Below are 24655 nucleotides of genomic sequence, written 5' to 3'. Positions count from 1 at the left end.
GAAGGGTCTGGTACAAAACCAAAACATAAGCAAGGATAATCACAATACACCGAGAGTTTTTAGTGAAGTACAGAAGGAATGGGAAAATGCAGAAAAAAGGCATAAAAGTTAAGGTATTGTTGCTACGATACATTTTAGAAAACCAGTCTTGTATATATGAAATATTTCCCTCGTTTAGAAGCGATGAGAGCGTATTGCGTAGCATAACGCAACCACAGTGCGTGCTCAAGCTATTTCCAAGAGATCAGTACTGCTACTAATAAGTGCGTTCAATTTACGAGTCAGGTTTGCTATGGCACCTAAAATGTTTTTATTCTGTTTAATTCGTTCACTATATCGCTCAATGAACATTGTTTTATACATCTAAGGAAGAGTGGTTATGTTCACTTCCTTGATCAGAGGTCTAGTGTAGCTGTCGTATGCAGCGTTTGTAACTATAGAAATGGCCTTTCTTTGTATGTTGCGAAGTTCGGTAATGTCTTACAAAATATTTGTACCCACAACAAGGCATTAGAAATTACACGTGTAATGCTAACAGGTACGTAATATCGCAGTTTCCACACGATATGCGTAATAAGCGAAATTTTAGCTACGCTGTTGAGCATTCCCGCATACCATTTTTTTTAACAGAACACGGAGACAATCTTCCACGGTGGCTCATTTATGGTGCTCTGCTCCTGCTCTGAAAGACGCGGGTTCGATCCCGGCCGCGGTGGTCGAATTTTGATGGAGGCGAAATTCTAGAGACTCGTTTAGTGTGCGCTGTCAGTGCACGTCAAGGAACCCCAGGTGGTCGAATCTATCCGGAGCCCTTCAATACACCATCTCTGATAGTCTGAGTGGCTTTGGGACGTTAAACCCCCGCGAAATAAAAACATCCAGGCATATATCTGAAAGTATTATTTGAATTTTTGAAACGTCGTAATGAAGAAAGGGTTGTGAGTCTAAGTTACGATTTTTCAGCTGAAGAAAACATCTTCTCTTTTGCTGTTTTGGCGAGCGAGTTAACTGTACTCCAAGATTGTAATTTATTTAGCAGCAGCAGATTTTCTCTTGAAATAAGAAGCTCGATATCAGGCCCTATTAAATGTATGCTCGCACCGTCTGCGTATGTGATAAATCATGCTGTGCTGTCAAAGCTAGCCAGATCTTTGATGTAAAAGAACTAGCGGAGTCCTCAAAATACTTCCTTGAAGTGATCCTGCCTGAACTGCTCTCATATCAGACAAATGATTATTAATAACAACTTAATGGAGGCGGCATTGAAAAAATGATTTTGCAACCGAAAAAAACACCCCGGAAAACGCAGAGCCCGCATAGTCATATGAGCATCCGCCTAGCATGCGGGAGGAGAGGAATCGATCCGTAGTGCCGCCAGGTACGCACCGTTGATACAATGGGTAGAAGCTTTCCCCTGCCTGGTGCTCGGCTTCTTTAGGGTGAAATGCTTTGGAAATGGGTCTTACGAATTGGAAAAAACAGCGCAATGAAAGACGACACAAGAGAAGGACAAACACCAGCACTGACTAACAACCAAATGGTTTATTGCTACAGGTGAGGCAGCATATAAATGAAATGGCACGAGTAAAAACACAAAATAAGCATGAGAGAAAGATACCGCACAACCACACAACTTGACTGAAAAAAGGAACGTCACTGACACCATCTTGCTGTGCATTGTGTTCAGTGTAAAGTTTGTGAAGCGCATCTCAATCAGCCCACTATCATCGCCCGTTATTAAGATGATGCAAGAGGCTCATTTCGGACGCCACCCATATTAAAAAGCTAGGTAACACCTGTATCAGCAGCCCATCGATAAATCTACTACCTAAGGAACTTGCCTATCATAATCAGTGACGTGCCTTTTTTAGTCAAGTTGTGTGTTTGTGCGGTATCTTTCTCTCATGCTTATTTTGTGTTTTTACTCGTGCCATTTCATTTATATGCTGCCTGACCTGTAGCAATAAAGCATTTGGTTGTTAGTCAGCGCTGGTGTTTGTCCTTCTCTTGTGTCGTCTTTCATTGCGCTGTTTTTTCCAATTCGTAAAACATGTACCAACCATCCCGTATTTGCCCTCTTCTGAAATGGGTCTTGTACCCCACCTTGAGTGGAATAAAAAACATTGTGCCACGGTGCTCTTTGGCCAAAGATGCCCTTGCACCATAAAAATTCATGATGATCATCATCACTTTAATAACAGGGTTGCCTTGTTAATGGTGTCGCAGGACTTAGAATAATTTATAAATATGCCTTATATGCATATGTCTCACTCAAACGCGTCTGATATTGTTTCATTCTTTGTCGAGAGGGTCCGTCTCGGTAGAGAGCCCTTTCATAAACCGGAAATTGGCATGTGTGATTAGTTGATGTTTTCTTAAAAATGACACTTCACAATGGATTATTTTTTCTAGAACTTTTGAAAACCGGTAAAAGTGAAATAGGTGTGTCATTAGAAAGTTCGTTTCTTTCCCCACATTTGTGAAAAATTATTGCCTTCCAAGCTGTCACAGTTACGCTAAGTTTCCATGAAAGTAAACAAGATTAAAGATACGTTGAAATAGAGAAGAGATTAGATTTAAGACATGCTTCATCGGTTGTATTTGAAGGTGATTAACTCATCTTGCTGAGCTTATGTTTGCGACGTGCACTACGCCTGGCCTGTCAGCTCTCTTGCAAATATTTTCCCACCGGTTGTCCACGCATATTTCCACTTCATTTCTTTGTGTTTAGCAACCGTCATCCCAAAAGCTTTAGTTTCGGGCATAATTGGTGATTGGTAAAAAAAAGCAGAATAATTCTCAAAGCCAAGGTCGGTGTAAACGCGTTTTTCCTGTGCCTTTTAAAAACAGGTTCCTGTTCTGGGCTGTTGCAAAACTGAACAGTGATATTCGTCTCTGTGGAATTTTTCCTGGGCACTCTGGCAGCTTTCCGCATCGCCGCTGTTGATCGGCTCTCCAATAACTACACGTATACGGTTTCCAGGACGGTAGGAAGATTTTCATGTTAGCCAGCTGGAGTGCCTTTATTATGTAGTTTCCTGTTCCTGGTGCATTGTTGAAGCTTTGATATATTTGGTGAGAGGTCGCACCTGCTACGGGCCGCAGCAATTTCACCTTGTGGAACCGTCCTTGGGTGGATCATGCAAAATATGCTGCATATATACGCAACAAAATGCTTTTCGTTCAACATGGAGTCGCCGGCCACGGAGTGCTAAGGCGAAGTAGCCAGTATCTATTGCACAAAGGCTACTTCAACAGGTAAGAAGTGTGCTCGCTGCTCTTTTGCTGTGCACCTTGTGCTGCGAAGAGTGCGAGACCCTGTCTGTGCTGCGCGCGCAGGGTGTCGCGAGCCATGAGCACCGACGACCTGTTCGCCCAGCTGGCTTCCACGGTCGTGTCGCTGCCGCCCAAGCGACCCCAGGCTCCTCGCCGGAGGCAGTCCCGCTTCTGCGTGAGCGACCCGCATTATTGGCCACAAGGCTGCTGCATGTTTTGTAGTCATGAAATGACCCTGTTTTATAATGCGAGAAGCCTGAGAACAGCTTACAAGTTTCAGCATTGCGTGCCTTCCGATGTGATGCGTTTTTTTCTCATTATCACATCATGAATGTGGTTTCTGCTCGTATACGCCGGTGTTTGACTTATTTCGCAGAGCACACTATTTATTTGTTTGTTTGTTTGTTTGTTTGTGTGTTTGTTTGTTTGTTTGTTTGTACCTCACAGGCCACGAGGAGCATTGGGTGAGGGGGGCAAACCGAAAAAAGAAATATGCAGAAGGAAAAAACCATAATATCAGTACAAGAACGCGGTACAAGTCACATATATGAAAGGAATACGAAATTTACACAAAGCAGAGCTAAAATAACATCAGACACGAAAATAGAAAGAAAAAAAAACGAAACACGAACATGTGAACAAAAAACTAGAAAAATATGCTTCATTATTTACGAACAATGCGGTCAATACGATTCAAAAGATACACTGATAACGTCACATGTTCACGGTTTAGGTTTCTGAGAACCTACAAAATAAAGACCCTTGCGCAGAAAAAAAAAAGAAAAGTTTAAGTTCCAAATTTTCAGGCTTCAACAAGAGAAGCGTAAAATTTTGAGCAAGTTCACGCGATATGCTCTGGGAGGAATGGCGCGATAGAGAAAGACGTGGACTACAGAAAGAAAACACACGCACGAGGCGCTTGCGTGTGTGTTTTCTTTCTTTCGGCCACATCTTTCCTTGCCGCGCCATTCCTCCCAGAGCTGCAACAAGAACTCTCAGTACACGACTCGGCTCCACGCGTGGTTCCCGCCTTGTTGGTTGAAATCACAGCTGTACGGGATCATATATGCGCCGTCTCTAATAAGGCGAAGAGGAAGGCAGCGAAACACCTCTGAACGTACTTTCAGGGGACCTCAAAAATGTCCGCTTGAAATGAGCACCCGCAGCTTTCTTTGATAAGTCTAAATGTTATCAAGGTGCTTCACCTTATGACTGAGGCATTTATTTTTTATTAAAAATACTGCCTAAATATTGCTCATCGAACATTTCCAAAAAAAAAAGCAGTGATTGTCCTTCGGAACTTCGGCATGTGTTACTGGCGTTCAGAGCATAAAACACTATTTCATGAGTAAAGTTAAGATACCCGGTTTTTGGGGAGACCTGAAGGGGAGAAACCCACACGGTGCATAGCACTGCCGAACACGATGTTTAGCGTGAACAATGTGCAGTGGTGGACAGAATATTGCTTACTGATTAGCATTTGCTTGCTTGCCTGGTATAGTGCGTGTGATACCACCATGTGGTCAATCGTGATGTCACTTTGTTCTGACTTATCGGTGTAGCGGGTAGACATGGCTAGTAGTGACGCCATGCATGAAGTCACGGCATGCGCAATCAGTGTGTTGCTCCACACGTCATCATTGCTGAGAAGGAGGCTGGCCACGACGTCACTGCGCCCCAACCAATCAGCGTGATACGATGTTGCGCCGACGTCGACGACGCAGATTTTCACTTAAAAGTTGTCACTGTAAAATAGGCTAGTGGCTTTGTCGCAAGTTTTTCAATACAACGCGAAAATGAAATTTACGGGCTCTTGAAGCTAACAAGAACAAACTGCAAAAGTCTCATAGTTGGGACACAGAATTATTCGGGCCAGGACTCTAGAGGTTGCTAAAATGGAGCGAAAATGATGCTTTGTTCTTCGTGATAAATGGTTGGCGACATTACTGCGTGTCCTATCTTATTCTCTTCCTGCATTACATGAAGTGTCCGCTGTACCTTCAATCATGACCAAGGTAAAACTCACCCATCTCTCTATTTTGCCACTCCAAAACGTAAGGTCAGAGCGACAGCTGTCTGGCTGGGGCTGTGTTCCAACTAATGCACACGGCTCGGCCTGCGTTGAAATATGATCGCTCTGGCGTACGCGCCTATGTCGTATCGCTGCAAGTGATCTCTCGTAGAATGCCTTGGAATTGAAAAAAGTATATATAGCGGTTGCTTAACACGAACAATTCCGCGAAAAGATGTTACCAGGCCGGGGTTCTTCGACGCGGCGAGTGCATCCTCGTAGGAACGCCCTCTTCGAAACTGGCCAGCAGCGGCGTCGGCCGCAAAATGAACCAGCAGCTGCCCACGCGCGGGGTTCTCTCATGTTCGCCGAGACAGCCTTTTCATCCTGAATTCGCCCTTCAGGGATTGGTGGGCGCTCCTCATTTAATGACAGTAAATGTCTTTGGCGGTGGCTGCAAAGTCCTTCGGCTATCGGACGCGCTTCCGCTCAGGAACAGTCGCGCATCTGACGGGAATGGGTGAGCTGCCTAAAGCAGCTTTGCGCTGCAAAAGGTTGCGCGCGACATCTCTTCAGCCATTTTGCTGCTCGGCTGCCATTCTCGATTATTGCTTGCAAGTCTCCCCAATAATGATGATAATTAATGCAATTATTTGTGAAACTAGCCGTGAGAGGAGCGTTTTGCGCGCGCACAGATGCTCTATTTCTCTAAGGAAACTGAAATCACGAATGCCTGCTAGATCCACCATGTAGCCACACTGAGCCAATAGAATAGTTGGGAGCGGATATCGAGGGTAAGTATAAAAGTGTGGAGAAAAGCAGCAACTTGAGAAAATGATGCAACCTTCTTCTAACAATGGGAATTAATCGTGCGCATTCAAAGCCACCTTGATACGCCGTGCGAGTGTTTTTGGCACCCAGGCAGCAGCGTGAAACCCCCCTCGCACACGTCGATTATTGCTGCTTTATTCAAGTAGGAGCTTCTTTTCCGCAGCGTACTCTGCCCTATGTCAGGAAAACAAGAGAAGTGGCGGTAACACGAGCTTTCCGCATAGCTGTTGGAGTGATTACCGTTAATATTCTCTTTAGGACCCTAAAGATAATGGCTGCAGCGGCAGGTTCGTGCGGTAACAAGGAACTTGATGACCGAATAGTATTAGTAGCAAAAGCGACGGTGTTCCTTAGGGAAGTGCAGCTGATAAATGAGGTGTGGTGAAAGCACGCAGGAATTTTTTTTTACAACGCTGCTGAAAGTATCTACGAGACGCGTATTTATTCGCAGCAACTGCGGACAATGTAATATATGTGACGAGTGACAACCAGTCAATTTTCTGTAAAGGAAACAAAGTAGCTAGAGCTTTCAGGATAGGTACTCTTGACCAAAACCGATGTTAACGTTGTCGCACGAAATGCCCCATTCGTTGTAAAAGCGTTTTCCAGACGACGGCACGCTGGCATGTAACCACTTGTTTGCCTGCGTCTAGTGCTACACGACGTACCAAAACAATTATGATCACTCTTAAAAATTGACGAACTTATCTTGCCTGAAAAAAACGCAGGATAACTTGACACTACAAGGAAAATTCTCTCGTAGCCTTGTGTAGCATTTGTGGCAACTTTTACTGACACCAGATGGTTGCAACTCAGAGCCGCACCTTGTCTTAGTTTGCTTTGTGGTTTGTGTACGTACCTTAAAATCCTGTCCTGGCGGGCATATATCAGCAGTTTCTTACGTGAAGGCAGTGGTGTTTTGAAAGACATTTCAAACCGTGTTCCAGTGAGATAAGCCCGTTATTCTAGGCGAGGTGTGTTAAAATTCTTTGTTGTATGTATAAGCCGCATAACTACGCCACAGAGAGAGCACTTCAGTCAATTATTTTCTCCTAAAAAGTAAAACGACTATTGGACAAACGTGAACAGGCACCACCCTCAGAGAAAAAAGTTCAAGTTAGGGAGAGAGTTGATCGAGTTTATTAACTCAACTCTCTGTCAACAGTGAGCAAAGAAGCCGTTATATCTTGTTTCCTTTCACTTGTGTCTTCTTTTAGCGCCGATAACAGCATCAGGGAAAAAAAAAGTTTCCTCAGCTCACTTCTGACAACAGCGTTCATAGCACACCGACCGAAGCTGTGACGAACCCAGTTCATGAACCTTTAGATGCAGTCACCCTCGACGAAAGTTCATTACGTCCCGCTGCGGTGACTCAGTGGTTACGGCGCTCGGCTGCTAATCCGAAAGACGCGGGCTCGATCCCGGCCGCGGCGGCTGAATTTCGATGGAGGCGAAATTCTAGAGGCCCGTGTACTGTGAGATGTCAGTGCACGCTAAAGAACCGCAGGTGGTCGAAATTTCCGAAGCCCTTCACTACGGCGTCTCTCATAGCCTGAGTCGCATTGATACATTAAACCCCAGTAAACTAACTAAACTAACTAAAGTTTATTACGGTACAAGTGACATAAGCATTTGTCTTCTGTCACCTGAGCGAGTGCGGTGCCTTGCAGAAGAGGACGCGCTTGTCGTGCGGGTTTTCAGCGAGTGCTGCAAAATCTAGAAGACTTTTGTGTCAGTCACTTGGTACTTACGCGACATGTGTGAATAAATGCGTGCTTATGCGAGAAAATGAGGGTCAAGCGCGACAGACACGATGAGTGGTCGTCGTGTCTTTGGGGTTCCGTTCACGTTTCCTCGCATCAGTCGGCATTTCTGCAAACATATCTTGCAGAACATGCTTTCTGAAGCAGGTTACCTTGTAACAAATACAAAGGTGTTTTACTAGTGTTTTTCGGCATAAAAGAAATTTTACTTATTTTCAAATCAATTTAAGCGCACAAGAACACGAACACAAGAAGAGAAAACACACAGGACAGGCGCTGTTTCCTCTTCTTGTGTGCTTGTTCTTGCGCGCTTAAATTCATTTCAAAATAAGCTATGCACCATCTAGCCCAAACAGAAGTTTTGTTAAATTATCTAAACAAATGGGAACACAGAATATAATTTTGTACGCAAGTTCTATTGCGAAGGCAACTAGTGGGGACGAAAGCGTGGCGTTCCAAGCGTTCAGGTTAGGCCATCCACAACACTGGCCGCGATCGCAGTGCCTCTGCAACACGCGTCACTCGGATGAACCCAAAGCTAGAGGCCACTTTGCCAAGGGCAACTGCGGGTTACGCCCAACTATTTAATCCTGAGATAGACAGAGGGCAGGCAGTCATGCGGTGGGCGCGTGTTCTGGAGAGGCTGTAGATAATACTGCGTTGGAAACTGGTAGTTTTCTCGTTTTCAGTGGAGGACATCAGGAGTGACTTCTCAACAATAGATGAGTTCATTCCTTTTCTACTTCGTTCTTGCAGTTAGATACATCTTTGGCAGCACAGTTTAAAGATAATGTGGTTTTACGTGGTAGTGAAAATGCCGTCGTCAATGGACGAGCAGAGTGGCGTAGAATTCAAGCGTTTTATTTGGCGGACTTGCGACCAAAAGCGCTTAACAGCCCGTAGGCGGCGATGGTGACAAACCTGCTCGGTGGTCGTCGAACGGAATCAACGCTGCTGTAGCTGCGCTGAATTCGAAGCTGCAAGGAATCTTCAAGATAATACGACAAAGCGATTACAGCAATTTGAAACAATGTGTACGCAACTGCGCGTGGCTACTGTGGTTATGTATAAATTGGGTCGCACCTCTCGTAACAAACAGATAAAGTCGAATGAATTTCAGCGTTTACAAAGAGTTCAAAGATTGGCGGGGTTCAATCAATCAATCAATCAATCAATCAATCAATCAATCAATCAATCAGCCTTTTATTTTCTCTATATTAGAGAAGGAGACAGGACTAAAAGCTCGGAAGCTTGACAGAGGTCCTGCCCTCTTTTTAACGTTGACATTGCATCAGACAAGCGGCAATAAATTCTGCGCTGTACATTATAGCACTAAGGAAGATAACACACCTTGAAAATAGAAAAAAATCTCTGCCTCTCCCGTAACCGAGAGTACGGTTTACGGGCCTAATGTCATCTCGGTGGACACCCGAACCGCACCGTACAGGAAGGGAGGAACGCCACCACCCGTTCAGCGCGATGCCTTGCCATTTGAACGCAAGGTTTTTTGAGGAAAGGAAATGGCGCAGTAATTCTCTGCCATCTCGGTGGACACCCGAACCACACCGTAATGGAAGGGAGGAACGCCACCACCCGTTCGGCGCGATGCCTTGCCCTTTGCACGCAGCGCTTCTCCCCCGAGCCCCTGTGCGCCTGCGCGGCTTTGCTTCGATGCGCGAAGCTCCTAAGAGATCACGTATGACAACGAAGTGTATCTTGGCATTTATGTGCTTTTTGCACGCGTTATTAGAAATCGGAAATTATAATTCCGTGCATTATCAAACGCACAGCGACTATATCTTGATAAACATTGAGAAGGCACTGGCAGCAGTTATTTTTTGTGACTCCTTTGGAGACCAACCGGCGCTTGCATGCCGATCGCGTAGGAGGGCTTAGAGAGTCTCGTTAAATCTCGTTAAGTCTCGTACGATGCCCTGATGTTCTCGTATCAGAGCCCGGATGACTGGAATTCAGTGCCCGGATGATGGCTCTCGGTCTCGGCGTGACGTCACCACACTGCCGACAACGGGGGCTAAAAGCATTTCATGCTTAAAAAAATCTCTGCCTCTCCCGTAACCGAGAGTAGAGTAGGCATGAAATGCTTACGGGCCTAATGTCATCTCGGTGGGCACCCGAACCGCACCGTACAGGAAGGGAGGAACGCCACCACCCGTTCAGTGCGATGCCTTGCCATTTGAACGCAAGGTTTTTTTGAGGAAAGGAAATGGCGCAGTAATTCTCTGCCATCTCGGTGGACACCCGAACCGCACCGTAATGGAAGGGAGGAACGCCACCACCCGTTCGGCGCGATGCCTTGCCCTTTGAACGCAGCGCTTCTCCCCCGGGCCCCTGTGCGCCTGCGCGGCTTTGCCTCGATGCGCGAAGCCCCTAAGAGATCACGTATGACAACGAAGTGTATCGTGGCATTTATGTGCTTTTTGCACGCGTTATTAGAAATCGGAAATTATAATTCCGTGCATTATCAAACGCACAGCGACTGATATCTTGATAAACATTGAGAAGGCACTGGCAGCAGTTACTTTTGTGACTCCTTTGGAGACCAACCGGCGTTTGCATGCCGGTCGCCTAGGAGTGCTTAGAGAGTCTCGTTAAATCTCGTTAAGTCTCGTACGGTGCCCGGATGTTCTCGTTTCAGAGCCCGGATGACTGGAATTCAATGCCCGGATGTGTGGATTTCAGAGCCCGGATGATGGCTCACGGTCTCGGCGTGACGTCACCACACTGCCGACAACGGGGGCTAAAAGCATTTCATGCTTAAAAAGCAAGAAGTACCAACAGAAAAATACATGCAGCGTCATCGCACAAACTTGTTCAGAAAAAATTTCTTAATAACAGTGTTTGAATGCTGGAAAGGGTCAAACATCTCTTTAAGTTATTTAATAGCACTGGCAGCGTATAAGAGATAGATTGTTCTGAGTAATATGCTCTAGGTGTAGGAACTAGCCATATTTCTTTATTTCTGGTTTGTGGAATATGGGTATTTTTTGCAAGTTCTGCCAAATTACCAACATAATTTTCATTGCTCCGCGAAGGACTTTTGAAGCTCATTAAAAGTCTGTATTCGTGTAAAGCGAAGACTGGCAGGATTTCGTATTTTAAAAAGAGGTCGCTCGTAGGGAAACAATAAGGAACAGCAGCAATACATCTCAAAGCTCTTTTTTGGAGAAGATGCAACTTGGTCATGTATACAGTATTGTAAGAGAGATAGAACAAAAGAGTTATACACCAACAGCCTAATTTTGACAGGAAGAATGGTGCGCAGGCGCGACATAACTCCAAGAGCTGAAGATATTTTGTATCTGATATAAACAACATGATCATTCCAAGTCAAGTGCTTTGAAAACATGACACCAAGGATTTTGACAGAATCCACTATCTCCAGAGGATCACGGTTTAAACATGCATTGAGTGGCCTAAACAATACCTTCCCTTTCGGCAAGTACAACACTATTTTAGTCTTTTTAGGATTATTCTTCAGAGAATTTGCTTTTGCCCATGTATTTAATGCATGAATTGTTCTACTTGCTTTTTCTTCAGTATCAGCTTCTGATTTCCCGGAAATGAACACTGAAGTGTCATCGGCGTAGGATACAAATGTACTGTCAGGTTTTCAATGCACAATATCATTTAGATAAATTAAAAATAAAAGCGGACCCAATATGCTTCCCTGGGGAGCTCCTGTGCAGATATTCTGTACTGAAGACAAGGCGCTTTTAAAGTCTACATACTGTGTTCTATGGGAGAGATATGATTTCATTAAGTCTAGTGCTTTTCCGCGGATACCGTAGGTTTCTATTTGATGTAAGAGAAATTTGTGACTTAATAAATCAAACGCTTTTGTGAAATCTATGTAAATGCCTGCAACTAGCTCCTTATTTTTAAATTTATTTACTATTTCTTTTTGTGTAAATAGCGCTGTTTCTGTACATCGATTCTTTCGAAAACCGTGCTGAAAGTCAAGGAGTGGATCATGCTTGTTAAATAATGACAGGACTCTACCATGGAGTAGCTTCTCTATACCTTTAGAGAATACCGGTAATATAAATATAGAGCGGTAATTTTGGATCAAATATTTGTCGCCACTTTTAAAAATCGGTATCACTCGAGCAGTTTGGAGTTCTTTCGGAAATACGGCGGTAGATAATATGAAATTTTAAATGTGAGTAACGGCTGGGCATATAAGATGAAGAAAATGTTTAATGGGCACTATTTGGAGGCCAGTTGTGTCCACTGACTTGATATTTTTAATTGTGCTCATACACGAGAAACGCGGCGCGCGGAAGAAGAGTGACCTCCGTCGCAAACCTCCCGAAAGGCGGGCTCATAACATCACGTGGTAATTACGCCCGACCGATACTGTGGGGCAGGGGATTCATTCCCATAGACTTCAAATTGCGGTTTTCCGCGCCTAGTAGGCTGTCGTGTATTTGCAGAGTTCTGTGCAAGAAAAGACATGCGAAAAGAAGGATGGACAGCAGTAAATCGAATGCACCACCAACGTTGTGTACAACATTCCTCCTATATGCGTTTTCCGTCACTACAGCGTGACGAATGGCATAGAGAGGAAAGGAACACGCAGGCACACAACGCAGAGCTGCATTGCTTTTCATTGCTGGCTACCAGTTGGGGACATATTCCGGCTGGTCAGCAAAGAAAGTTTTCAGTTCGTCAGGCTGTGATTTTGGATTACACGCCCTACGTCTTGTTTTTAATTCGGAGGAATATACATTGGACAAAGAGGAAAGTACGTGAACGACAGAGTTCGTAAACAGAGGAGTACAGTAAAAAAAAACAGCGAAAGATGCCGCTTTCCAGAACAGCAAGTTGGGCTAGTTGGTTGATATGCATAGTGTAAAAATTGCGCTGAAACACGAGGACAAAGCAGGGACAAGACAAGGACGAGCGCTACTCACAACTGAAGATTTATTCCAGAACACATGCACATATAAATAGGAAAAAAAAACGGACCACACCAAGCTAACATCAAGAATATCACATGTCACCCCCTGTATACCCGAGCGATATGGCCAAAAAGCGAAACTCCCTATCACAGAAGCGGGCCGAAGTCTGGCTGATACATTTGTCTCCGCTGATACGCATATGAAACGCTTCCATGATTCCCCGCACAAGTTGATCCCTATGCCTGAGCAGAATTGTTGCTTCGTCAAAGAGCAGTTTACGCTGCATCTTCTTATCTCTCGCATCACAAGTGCGGCAGTGCTTTGGGAGGTTGTCAAAGGAATCTTCCGTGAGTAATCTTCGGTGTTCACCTAATCTTTCTTTGACGCATCGCCCGCTTTGGCCGATTTACAGTGCACCACAGGATAGCGGCAGCTTATACAGAACTCCCCTGGCACAAGGAACGAACGGGGCTGTGTGCTTGATACTGCACTCGTTTTTTTTTCCTTTCCTTCTGCCGCCTCCTTCCTTCCGGCTGCTCACCTGTAAACAGATTGAAGCCACCTTTCTAGGGGCGGAAAACACAACAGGAACGCTGTATTGCCCGGCTACGTTCTTCAGCCCATCCGCCAACCTGTGCACGTATGGTATAATGGCGGCCCTTTGCCTGTGTGTTTCCCGGAGTTTGGGCCTCGAACCTGCCTTGATAAATGTGCATGTGTTTTGGAATAAATCTTCATTTGTGAGTAGCGCTCGTCCTTGTCTGGTCCTTGCTTTCTTTTCGTGTTTCAGTGCAATTTTTTCAGTATGCTTTCCAAAGCACTGTCAAGTGGCAGCTGAAAATCACTGTATGTAGGGACCGCGCGAACTTAGCGGAGGACTGAAGCAAGACACATAGAGGGACGCTCAGTCATCATCAAAGTTCGCGCTGTTTTTCAGGAAAATGTCATACCAACTCGCCCAAGCATCCGCTGTATATCGGGGCTGCATTTTTCGCATGTGCCGAAACAAAGCTTTGGAGAGAAATATAAAGGCTTTCCATGTAGCTAAATATGCTGAAATATGTATTAGCAGTGCTTCCGTTTTAATTCCGGATAAAAAGTTTACCTTCCTTCATGGACACGTGTGACCTTGTTGCAAAACATGAGTGTTTTACCGGCATGTTTGGATGAGTGTGGTTTTACTGTTCATGCAGCCTTCGCGTCGGTTTTCTTTATCTCTCGCACGGCGCCTGTTACCCTGTCGACCGGCGACGTTAGCATTATTTTGCTTTTGCGTTAATTACTGACACTGCTTTTGCTACTACGTCTTGGTATCATGTTCCATCATCACCCGCCGGCTACGTTTGGCATTGTTTTTGTATTTAGGTTGATTCGTGACCCTACTCTTGCTATTATGTGTTGTATCGTGTTCTTTCGTCACCAACTTCCCTTGCTCGCACGATGGCTGTGAAAAACTTCTTGGTTCGTGCATTTTGGCGTCAGAATGTAGATATGTTGTCATGCCACACTTGGCAGCTGTACGCTGATGTAAACCGCGCATGTTATTGCCTTTTGCCCTTCTGTGAACGCTCTGGATGGTTATAAATGTAGCTGGTTTAAAAAAAATAAAACAGTTGGAACTTGCCCTCTATACCTGCACCATGTGTTAAATTGTGCGTACTTTTGAAGAAGTAGTGAGAGGGAGAGCTTTGGCTTGCAGCCGCACATCCCCTCCACAGCGTCCTCTCAGTGGTGCCATGCTTTTTCCTTATATATCTACGAACATCAGGGCATGCACTAAAGCTCCATTCGTAGCGAGCATGCGTACGTTTGGTACGTCCCTGTTACCGACGAAGAACATTAAGGGGTTAACAGCCAGCCACAACTATGAGGCGTCCGAAATGCGTTGACTGCACGCAAATTAACTTCGAATTTATCTTGCAGGCCCCGCCACAAGACGGGTCTCCCGACGAAGGCTCCCAGCTGTCCGCCCAGATGGCGCCTCGGCGACGGTCATCGCTGGGCCGCCGCCGCATGTCGCGCATGATGTCCTTCTCGGGGGCGGCCGAGGCGAGGCGCAAGTCTCGCGCCAAGTCCATCTGCCTCGCGAAGCTGCAGCCCCACGAAGCCGCCCTGCTGGTGCCGACAGATGTGAGGACCACACGCCATGCTTGACGCTGGTGGAAGGCGTTCCCTTATTTTACACACGAAAGAGAGCGACGGGAATAGGAAATGAAATGTGCCAAGGACAGGGCCCACATGGAGAAGATTTTTACTACGAAAGCAGTACTACTCCCAAGAACAGCCTTTCGCGTAGCGGCGGCCACTTGGCACGTTTGACCTTTAGAATTACCCCTGACGTCATACCATGCCTAATGACGTCACAGCGTGACGTCATACCAGGAGCGATAGACGGGCTACCAACTCCGCTCGTCGGGTAACGGCGGCCGCTTGGCACGGCGCGCCGCGCTCTTCCCACTGGAGGCGCTGCATATGCAGTATAAAACACCTGCTTTCGCAACCTACCAGGGTTAACCAAAGCTAAGCCCACGCCCATTTTTTTCGTCCCTCACTCGGCACTAAAGACACGATGTGAAAACGGGTGAAACAGCCATTGCAGTTTAAGCTCGTAATAATAAACCACTGCTGAATAGTCCCGAGCTGTAAGTAGCCGAAAAGTCCTTCGTCGGCTTGTGGTCTACAGGCCATCCAGTTTCACCGGCCGTGAAAGGGCACTTAGCGTAGGGGGAACAACTATTCTTCGTTGGGGAAATGAAGCATGGAATAAGCCAGTTTTATAAAAAGAGGAACCAACTTTGGGGGTCCAAATAATCTTTAACATTCTGGTGTAAAATGTTTTCTGGTGACCTGAAGAGTGGTTACGTTCATAATCAATCATGCCGCTATTGTCAGCACCGAAATGGACACCGAGGACCACTCGAAGAAATGTCTGTGCTCAGTGAGCATCGATTTCAAGGATATCTGTGTCGCGTTTATGTTTTTTCTGGCAGGAAAATGCGCATTTGTAGTAAGCAATTGGGATTAAAATAACAAATGTTTTCTGTCACTCGATTCGGACTCGTGACGTCAAAAAGCAGAAGAGCCCGCGATCATCGTATGGAAGAGTAAGGAAGTTGGCAAGGAAGTTTCTTGGTGTATTAATAACACTACATTTGTATTCTTGCCCCATACTCAACCAGTTAAACTCATTACAACATAAAAGACCCTCCACCTCTACAAGATAGGTTAATTATATAAGAAATTGTATAGTGGGTGACATTTATCAACAGGTTTAGTAAATTAGGCATTAAGCTAGTAACTCGAATGACCTTAGTTATACTCTAGTATAGAAAAGTTTAAGCAAATATTTAAGGTTTTACATAATTGGCACGCAATCAGTATTACAGCACGCACAATGCTTAGCCAGTTAAGACCAGTTAATTTCGTCATAAAATGAAGTCACGAAAAAGAAAAATAGGACAATCGGCGTTTGTAGATCATAACGTTCGCTGCACCACTCAACTGAAATAGAGGGGAAGGATAGAATACAAGAAAAATCAATATATTGTAGCAAGTTGTGGCCTCACTGGGAAAGGTTTATAATGTACTTACGTCAGGGTTTATTTTTTACTAAAATATTACCAAGTGACTCTCTTGTTGCTGCAGTAGTTCTAGTTTTAGAAATTATTCGTCCTAGGAAGTATGGTTCAAACCGTGTGCCTTGTACTATCCAGGTTTATTAGGTTTTAAGGTTGCTCTTTTCGATTTTTTTTCCTCTCTTACTAGGTGCCTATTCGCAGTGTTTGCTTTCTCGCACTTAGCTTTCTTTAGTCCGAGCACGATCTGTGCGTTGCTCTGAATTCGGGACTTCTATTTTTTCACTTTCGTATGTGTGCTTGCATAATTGGTCCGGATTTATGGTTATTGCAGGCTGTGAAGGATTTCGCATCACAAGACGTATGCGCACACCTTGGCATGCCTTTAATGGAGAGGAATATTGTATCTGTTTCTATTTTATTAGTTTCTATTAATATTGTTATGCGCTACCTATGATCCTGAGAGAACAACATAGAAGTGCGCACGCAAAAAAAAGAGGCTCCGCACCTTCCCGCTGACGCACCAGGCCCGGGTCGACCTGCCTGTGTAAATGAATTCAGGGGGCACTTTGGCTCTCTAAAGTGCTGCAAGGCGAAAGCCTTTCCTGGCGCACTGTTTGTTTTTATTTACTTTCTATTTTACATATTTGTTTTTTATTTGTTTGCTCCTTTTCTTATTTTTATTGTGTTTTTTATTTTCATATATTACATTTATTTTGTTTTTATTTTTGAATATTTTCTTATTTTCATTTTTTATTTTTCCTTTTTGCGACTTTATTCCTTTTTGTTTATTTATGAAACTCATGCATTCACTAGATGCGCCTTTATTCATGCTCGAAACTTGTGCCTTCGAGGCGGAGTGGTAGCGTCTCCACTACAAATGCCAAAGGCCTCATTCGATTCCCACCCTCGGCGCAGTTTCTTTTTAAGCAGTGACGCCGAAAGGCGGACATATCTGCCGACACGGCTGCCGACGCGTCTGCTAACGAGGGTATGAGGCATTAAAGGCTTTCGCCTTAATAAATAGACTGTAAATAGAACCTTTAACAGTGTGGGGCATGTGCTGGGTCGATCAACACGGACCCTTCTCGACATCGCTGGAGCCGAAGAGTTTCTTCACTGCCCCGTTGCCCGCGCAAAGTGACCCAGGATGCCGACGGACGTCAGACAGGCCCAGCAGCGCCCGCTTGGCAGCACTACCGCTGGCAGCTGACGTTTTATCGAAAGGCTGGCGAAGACGTGTATAAGTAGCTCACCAAGTACCAGCGGGTGATTAAATAGAACCGCTGGGACGACACCGTTAAGCGGGCCAATGCTCCTTTTTTTCTGGACGCTACCGCGTTAACATGATATTAAAACCATGAAGCGTCCTTAACAAGTTGAGACCGCTTCATGGGAGAGATCTGCAACTGCTTCGGGGATACCTTTGCCAAAAGGAAATGCGCTGAGCAGTCATTGCTTCTGAGGGCGTAAGTGCATGGTGAGACGTGCACGACATACCTAGAGGATTTACGGAAGCTTTGCAAAGTCGTTAATCCACGTATTTGTGAATAAGATCGCGTTGGCCATCTCCTAAAGGGCATCGCAGAGGACGTCTACAGTTTTCTTATTAGTAAAAACAACTTAGAGTGTGCCACGGACATCATCAACCATTGCCGCACCTTTGAAACTCTCAAGCTCCGTGAAAATACTCCGAAGTTCGGCCGATTGCCTTGCGCCGCCACCGTCGCTAGCTCGGACTTCCATGAGCCTGTGAATGCTGCGGCTCTTCCTGACGTCATTCGACAAATCGTCCGTGACGAACTCTCCCGGCATCAAGATCTTCGGCGCCGCAGGGAAGTTCCGTATGGGAGCTGCTCTTCACGCTCCTTGTCACAAAATTGGGCGCATATTTGAAAAACCGGCGCCGCGCGGAAGCAATCTCGCCGGCGCGCGCCGTTCGAACAGGGAAGAAACCCCAGAGACCGCCTAACCATCTGTGTGCTCTCCCTCCCCCCTCCCACATCGGCCGCCGGCGCGGCGCCAAAGGAATTACGGCAGCGCGCCTTGTCTATTGCCCGGGAAGGTTTGAGTGGCATGAGTGATTTGAGTGGTTTGAGTGAAGAAGAGGGTATAGCCTTGAGCATGCTAGATGATGCCCTCTCCCTTTCATTCGTGTCCCGGCGGTGGCGCAACTCGAGAACGGTCTGGAAGCTTCGGGAAGGCAGTCTCCGCGCCTGACCAATGGGGACGCGCGCCCGGAGCGAGAAAGAGAAGGAAGTTGTACAGCTCATACTCTCTGTATGTACGCGCCTGCTTTGGCGTGAAGAACGAACAGACGCGGAGCGCGCCTGTATAGACGCTTTACAGCGCCGTATTATGGGGGCTGCCATCTTTGACCGCGTGATCACGCCGCCATTACACGCCTCCTGACCGCTCGGTGCGCGCCTCTCGCGAAGGCTGCTGCGTCTGATGTGTCGGCATCCGACGGGCATTGTTTCAGCTGATACGGTTGTAAACGAGTGGGAAGACGGCACTGTGGTTGGTCCAAAGCTTCGAAAGACCTGTGCGAACCCTCATTTGATCACACGTTAGGCCTGAAACGTGATCATGCTTCATGTCGCGGAGAGCCGCTCAGCTCTCCGCCTGTTCGAGGCAACGGGTGGATCGCCTGAATGCTTGTCTTTGCATCTACTGAAGGCTTTGCCTAATGTTTTTTATTGTTATTATCTAAAACGGCAATGTTTAATGCTGCTACGGCAGCACAGGTCGTTGTCGTATTGTGTACATGCATGAAGACACCGGTCCAAAACGTTCGCATGCACACCGTACGCATTTGTTTGCAACCTGTTAAAGGTGCTTAGTAAACCTAAAATATTTTCTACTGGTTCGCTAAACACAGGAAGGTGACAGAAATAGACACACATATGTTACCTATCATGTAAGTAGTAGCATGCATGAAGCAGACTTCACAAGCTGGCATGCAATCGTTTCCAAGGATTCCGCGATATAATTGTCATAACGTGCGCATGGCAACGCGTTTATTCTACACTAAGTTCACAGTTATGTCAGCCTCACGCAAAAAAATTGTGGTACGCTCCATGCTGGATATGCGCGCATGAAAATGTTCGAGGTCTCGTTGGTTTTAAGCAATCAGCCGGAGTCACTTTTAATGAGTGTCTTGCGCGTACAGCGAGGAAGAGACAACCACCTAGCACAGCAGCTGTGACGCAAATGCTTTATTCCGACTGTGGTCCAAGAAAACCGCGCTATTTGGAGCGAAGTTCAACAGTAGCACCAAGACGGCGTGTAACAAACGGACTGGGGGTAAGCGTTGTCCGCTCGCACGGCTACGTACTGCACAAATGCAGCAGCGGTATGTAGGAGAGTACAGTGGTCTCTTCTTTTTTTCGTTCGTAATTCGGCCTCGGGCGCTCCTTTTATGCAAGGCCGCACACCTGAACTTACGAGCAGTGGAGACTCAGCACACTGCACATCAAATTAAAGCACGAAGTGACCTTGTCGGTGGCGGACCAGCTTGTTCATGCGGCTATGTTGTGCACTTACCCTCGCAGATTGTCCAAGATCGAAACCTTTCTTTCTGTATTGGCTGTCTAGCGCTGGTGAACATGTTTGTTGCGTTCGCCCGTTCGGAAAGGGAGAACGGACGCGAACAGGGGCAGTAGGTCCTTCGCCAGTTCGGTTCCCTGAAGCTCGCAAACAATCGCAATCCGCACCTCTGACTCTCTGTCGCAAATCTTGCAATCCACAACACAGCACGCATTTTCTCTGACTTTTCACATCTTTGTAGGAAGAACACATTCGGCAGCCACCCGCGACATTTCCACTGTTGCGTCGGCATACACGCCGGCGACTTACAAGGCCTGTGATGGCGCCGTGTTCTCAGCGCAACTGTGGCGCCATCTGGTCTCAAACGGAAGAAGTGCGCTCTGTAAACTGTCTCTAAGAAGGCGTTGACCGCTCTCTATCAGCCCGAGCCGCAGTTCAAGCTTCAAAGAAGCACGCCCGCTCGACTCTCGGGTGAACGCCACTCGCCTAGCCACGGACCAGAGATTGAGCATGCGCCAACCTGCAGGACGGATCCGTCACCATCCTCCTCTCGTCGGACTGTCGCAGTGCCTGGCGAACAAATTGTCTTTTGTTCGCTTGCCTCTCTCTTGTGTTAGTGATCTTCAGGTGTTTTTGTATTGTAATTCCTCTCGAATGTTACTTTGCGCGAGTTGCTCTGTACTGTAAATCATTTTTTGTGTGCTCGTACTAGGGACTGAAATCTTCTGTATCGTCGCTTTGCTTTCTAAACTTTGGTGCTTTGTTTGTAAACCTTTAGCTCCAGCCCATTCTGTGAATTGCTACCGACGAAAGCTGGGCACCAAACGATCAACACCCTTGACAGAGACCACTACCCCCACACGCTTCAAGAATGTCTGGGAGCGCACGCTAAAGCGAGTGAAAACGATGACATACAATCTGGCGTCCACGACAAGACGCTTGGTGCTTTGTAAGCGCAGAGAACGGAGAAAGGGTCGGAATGAGTTACGTAGCGGTCGTAAACGAGTATCAGCAGCAGAGCGATATTGTGATGTGCGGCAGTGAAGCGGTTATATAAGGTTCACCGAGCAGACGTTATATGCTGTATTTGAATAGTTCAGGCTCAGAATGAATCAGGATTTTATTAGGCTGTGAAGGAACTGAACTTCCTGGAGAGAGAACTGCACAGAAGACAAGAAGGGGTAGACAAGCTCTCTCTGTAGCGAAAGAGAGAATGCCAGAGAAAACGAGAAGAGAAACAGCACGCTAGAGAAGCCGCTGAGAAAAATAGACACAGGAAACTTCAAGAAGAAGACGGAGGACGGTATAGCAGAGAAGCGGGCGAAAGGGCTTTTGAAAGAGGGAAAGCAATCCATCTGAGTAAGCTTGCGGAAGTTCGGAGTTTAAAGAACATCAGTGAGCCACTGGAGCTTATCCCCGGAAAGGATCGGTGGAAGAATAACGAGTTTTATTCGTTGAAAAACACAGATGAGGATGCAGCTAGCTGCACAGGACAGATTGTGGTTCTGGAACAGCCGATTCATAGAACTGAGATTACAGTGAATGAAGACCTGACCGGACTTAAGCTTTTTCATAAAAGTGAAGGTGTAGCTACTGCTGAGGTACTAGGCACTGAGGAGAAGGCCACTAGTTATTGTGTACCTTCAAGAAGCTGCCTGAACACGAAGAAGAAGATTTGACCTCCATCACGAAGTCCGAGTGCAGCGCTTGTGAAAGTTGCAGTGCTGACTACCAGAAGAGTGTGGAAAAGGCAGAGTTGGAAAGCTCTGACGTCACTGTGTGACGTCACCGGTTCGTAGTGAACCTTCGGGTAGTGAGGAGGTCTGTCCCGGTCGGGAAGCCGAATGTGTTTTGCAAGGAATTTAGCACGACGGCACTGAAACCGACGAGGTCGCGAAAGAATCAGAGGGAGGTGAATTGAAAAGTGAGGAGAATGAATTTCGAATTGCTTCTGGACCGTGTTCAGGGCACTGCGCTCGAGCAGGTGTCAAGAAAATGACAGAAGGAAGAGCAAGTTCAGTCTACGAAGTACGGAAAGGGACTGAACTATTGGCTTCATCGGGAGCACACATCTTCGATGATGCGTGTGAAAACGAATCGGGCTCTCCCCGAAGTAGAGTTTGGAAGAAAGTAAAAACAAAGAGAAGTGAATCGAGCACCACCGATAAAGGTGGAATCGAGCAGGACGGGCCTTGGAGAAAGCTGAGAAAGAAGCTGCGACGAAAGAGCCCAGTTTTCAGTAGGAACTCACTTGGGAACCAATACTCATTCTTAATTGGTATGGCTGATAGCCCTGCATGTGCCATCTGCGGGCAGGACGAGACTATAACCCACATTCTTTGTGACTGCCCTGCCTACAGCGCCGAAAGGCAGTCTCTCAGCCGTGCGCTGGAGTGCCTAGATCCACGCCCACTGACGGAAGTGAAGATTCTCGGCCACTGGCCGCGGCGATCGTCGGCGGCTCCAAGGCACCGCTCCGCTTCTTGCGAACTTCTGGCCTGCATGATAGTCTGTGACTTCAACGAACACTGACTTTTTAGAGTGAGTTCAATTTTCTGCTACTCTCCTTTCTCTTTCTGTTTATTTTTATCCCGTCACTAATCCCCCCCCCGCCCCGTGTAGGGTAGCAAACCGATTATTCTCCCGGTTAACCTCCCTGTCATTCTGAAAAACCTAACACTCGCCAAGAAATTGAAGAACAACAGGGTAAAAAAAATGACGTTTCGGGACCCCTAGGGATCCCTTGTTCACATATGAAAACGAAAAACGGATCGTTCGTGTTTATACGAGTGAAGGTAGCTGTAATGAGCGTGCGTATGCTGCAGGCATGGGCCCACGTGTCCGATTAAGTGTGTGCGCAGTTGATTGGATATGGAATGACTCTATGAGTAGGCCGGATGATAACGATTTATTGGTGGATATGATACTAGCTGCGTCCCAGGCAATAATGTTTCATGGTGATCTGGCAAGGCATTTTCCTCGTGCGCCCCTTGGCAACGTCATTTTTATGCTCCCTGAGTCGTCTCCTGAAATCCCCAGATTCGCCAATGTAGGCTGCGTCGCAATCCTGGCAAGGAATCTTGTATACAACCCCGGGGTATCTCGTGCTTTCTAACTTGTCTTTCACTCGCACAAGTTGCTGTCTGAGCTTGTTTGCAGGCACGTGGCAGATTTAAACATGGTAATCACGGAAGATTCTTGCCAGTGTTTCGCTCACACCAACCGCGTAGGGAATGACGGCTCACTTCCGCTCTTTCTTCGGTGCCGTGGGTGGATTTGAACATCGGCGTTGCTGCGAGTTTAGAATTTGCCTTGGGTAGCCATTTCTGGAGAGTTCTTCTTTTATCCTTTTTTCTTCTTTCCTTCGCTCTTGTGGGGATGAGCATAGGCGTTTGGCGCGTGTGAAGAGCGCTGATGCTAGGGAGCGCTTGTGTCCAACCGGATGCGCAGAGGCAAAGTTGAGGTATTGGCCTGTATGTCCGGCTTTCCGGTAGACCGACGTCACGAGGCCGTTCGTAAGCGCACCAAGGAACATTTTTACTTGGCAAAAATGCGTCGCACGGTTCAGCGCTACGCGACCACTTGCATGCGGTGTCAGCGGTTCAAGCTTCCCACAACTTCTCCGCCTGGACGCTTGCATCCTCGGACGCCTACCAGCGCACCATATGAAGTCTTGGCCTGCTCGGCCCGTTTTCCCGCTCATCCGACGATAACCAATGGGACATCGTGAACGTTGATCACCTCACCCGTTACTGCTTTAGACCGCCGCCCTACCTTCCGCCACCGCTGGTGAAGTATCTGTCTTCTTCATGCGGCATGGACCTCCTTGCGTCGTTATCAGTGACCGTGGTCGCCAGTTTACGGTACACGTTGTGGAAGACCTTCTGCGCCTTTGCTCATGCCATTTCCGTCACTTGACGCCTTACCACCCCCAAATCAACGGACTCGCTGAACGTACCAATCGGACACTCACGAACATGCTTGCCATGCATGTCCGTTCTCGTAATAAGAACTGGGACGACGTGCTTGCCTTCATTACATACGCCTATAACACGTGGAGGTATGAAACAACTGCGTACAGCGCGTTCCTTCTTTCTGCCCAACCGCCTCGAAGCTCCCTCGACAGCATCTTACCTTTCGCTCTCGGCAGCGAGCCTTCGATTGCAAGCCCCCCATGATGCGCTGGAAAAGCCTAGAGACTAGCCCGGATACGCAGCTTGGCCTCGCAAGATCGCTCTGAGCAGTTTTGCCACTGCCGGCGCCAGGATGTCTGCTACTTGCTCTGTGACGTTGTATGGTTGTGGACGCCTCTGCGCAAGCGCGATTTATTCCAAAAGCTGCCATCTCAATACACAGGCCCATTCATTGTGCTAGCTCACCCCAATGACCCCAATATACGCAAGGACACCGTTCTAGGAAAACCGAAGTCGTGCATGTCGCACGTCTAAAGTCCTTCCACTCTCGAGACCATGACCGTCCCAGAGGGCTTCGTGTGCGAACAGGGAAACGTTACGCGGTATTTGTGGACCCTGAAGGAACAACGAGCAAGTGGGCACGCAAGAAAAGAAGAGACTCCGCATGTTCCGGCGCACCAGGCACGGGTCGACCTGAATACTTATATAGCCTTTGCAAATATAACCTGTAACAATGTATTGTAGAATAGAATTTTTATAATCTAATATATAGGATGGAATCAGTTTGTATTCTATCAGTTTTTTTTATTTTCTG

General features: G+C 46.7%; 1 protein-coding gene across 1 annotated transcript in view; it reads left to right on the top strand.

Annotated features, from left to right (window-relative positions):
• Positions 1 to 3344: 3344 nt before the first annotated feature.
• Positions 3345 to 24655, top strand: part of LOC149325803 (uncharacterized) — a 128081-nt gene continuing 106770 nt past the window's right edge. Inside the window, exons 1-2 of the mRNA XM_089562749.1 lie at positions 3345 to 3451; positions 14727 to 14933. Coding sequence (XP_089418875.1) covers positions 3353 to 3451; positions 14727 to 14933 — 306 coding nt within the window. The 5' untranslated portion in view covers positions 3345 to 3352. The remainder of the gene's footprint in view (positions 3452 to 14726; positions 14934 to 24655) is intronic.

Source organism: Amblyomma mixtum, chromosome 10, assembly GCF_055824585.1.
Source record: "Amblyomma mixtum isolate Tamu chromosome 10, ASM5582458v1, whole genome shotgun sequence".
NCBI lineage: Eukaryota > Metazoa > Arthropoda > Arachnida > Ixodida > Ixodidae > Amblyomma > Amblyomma mixtum.
The sequence above is the reverse complement of the archived record's forward strand: the minus strand, read 5'-3'. Positions and strand labels throughout refer to the sequence as shown.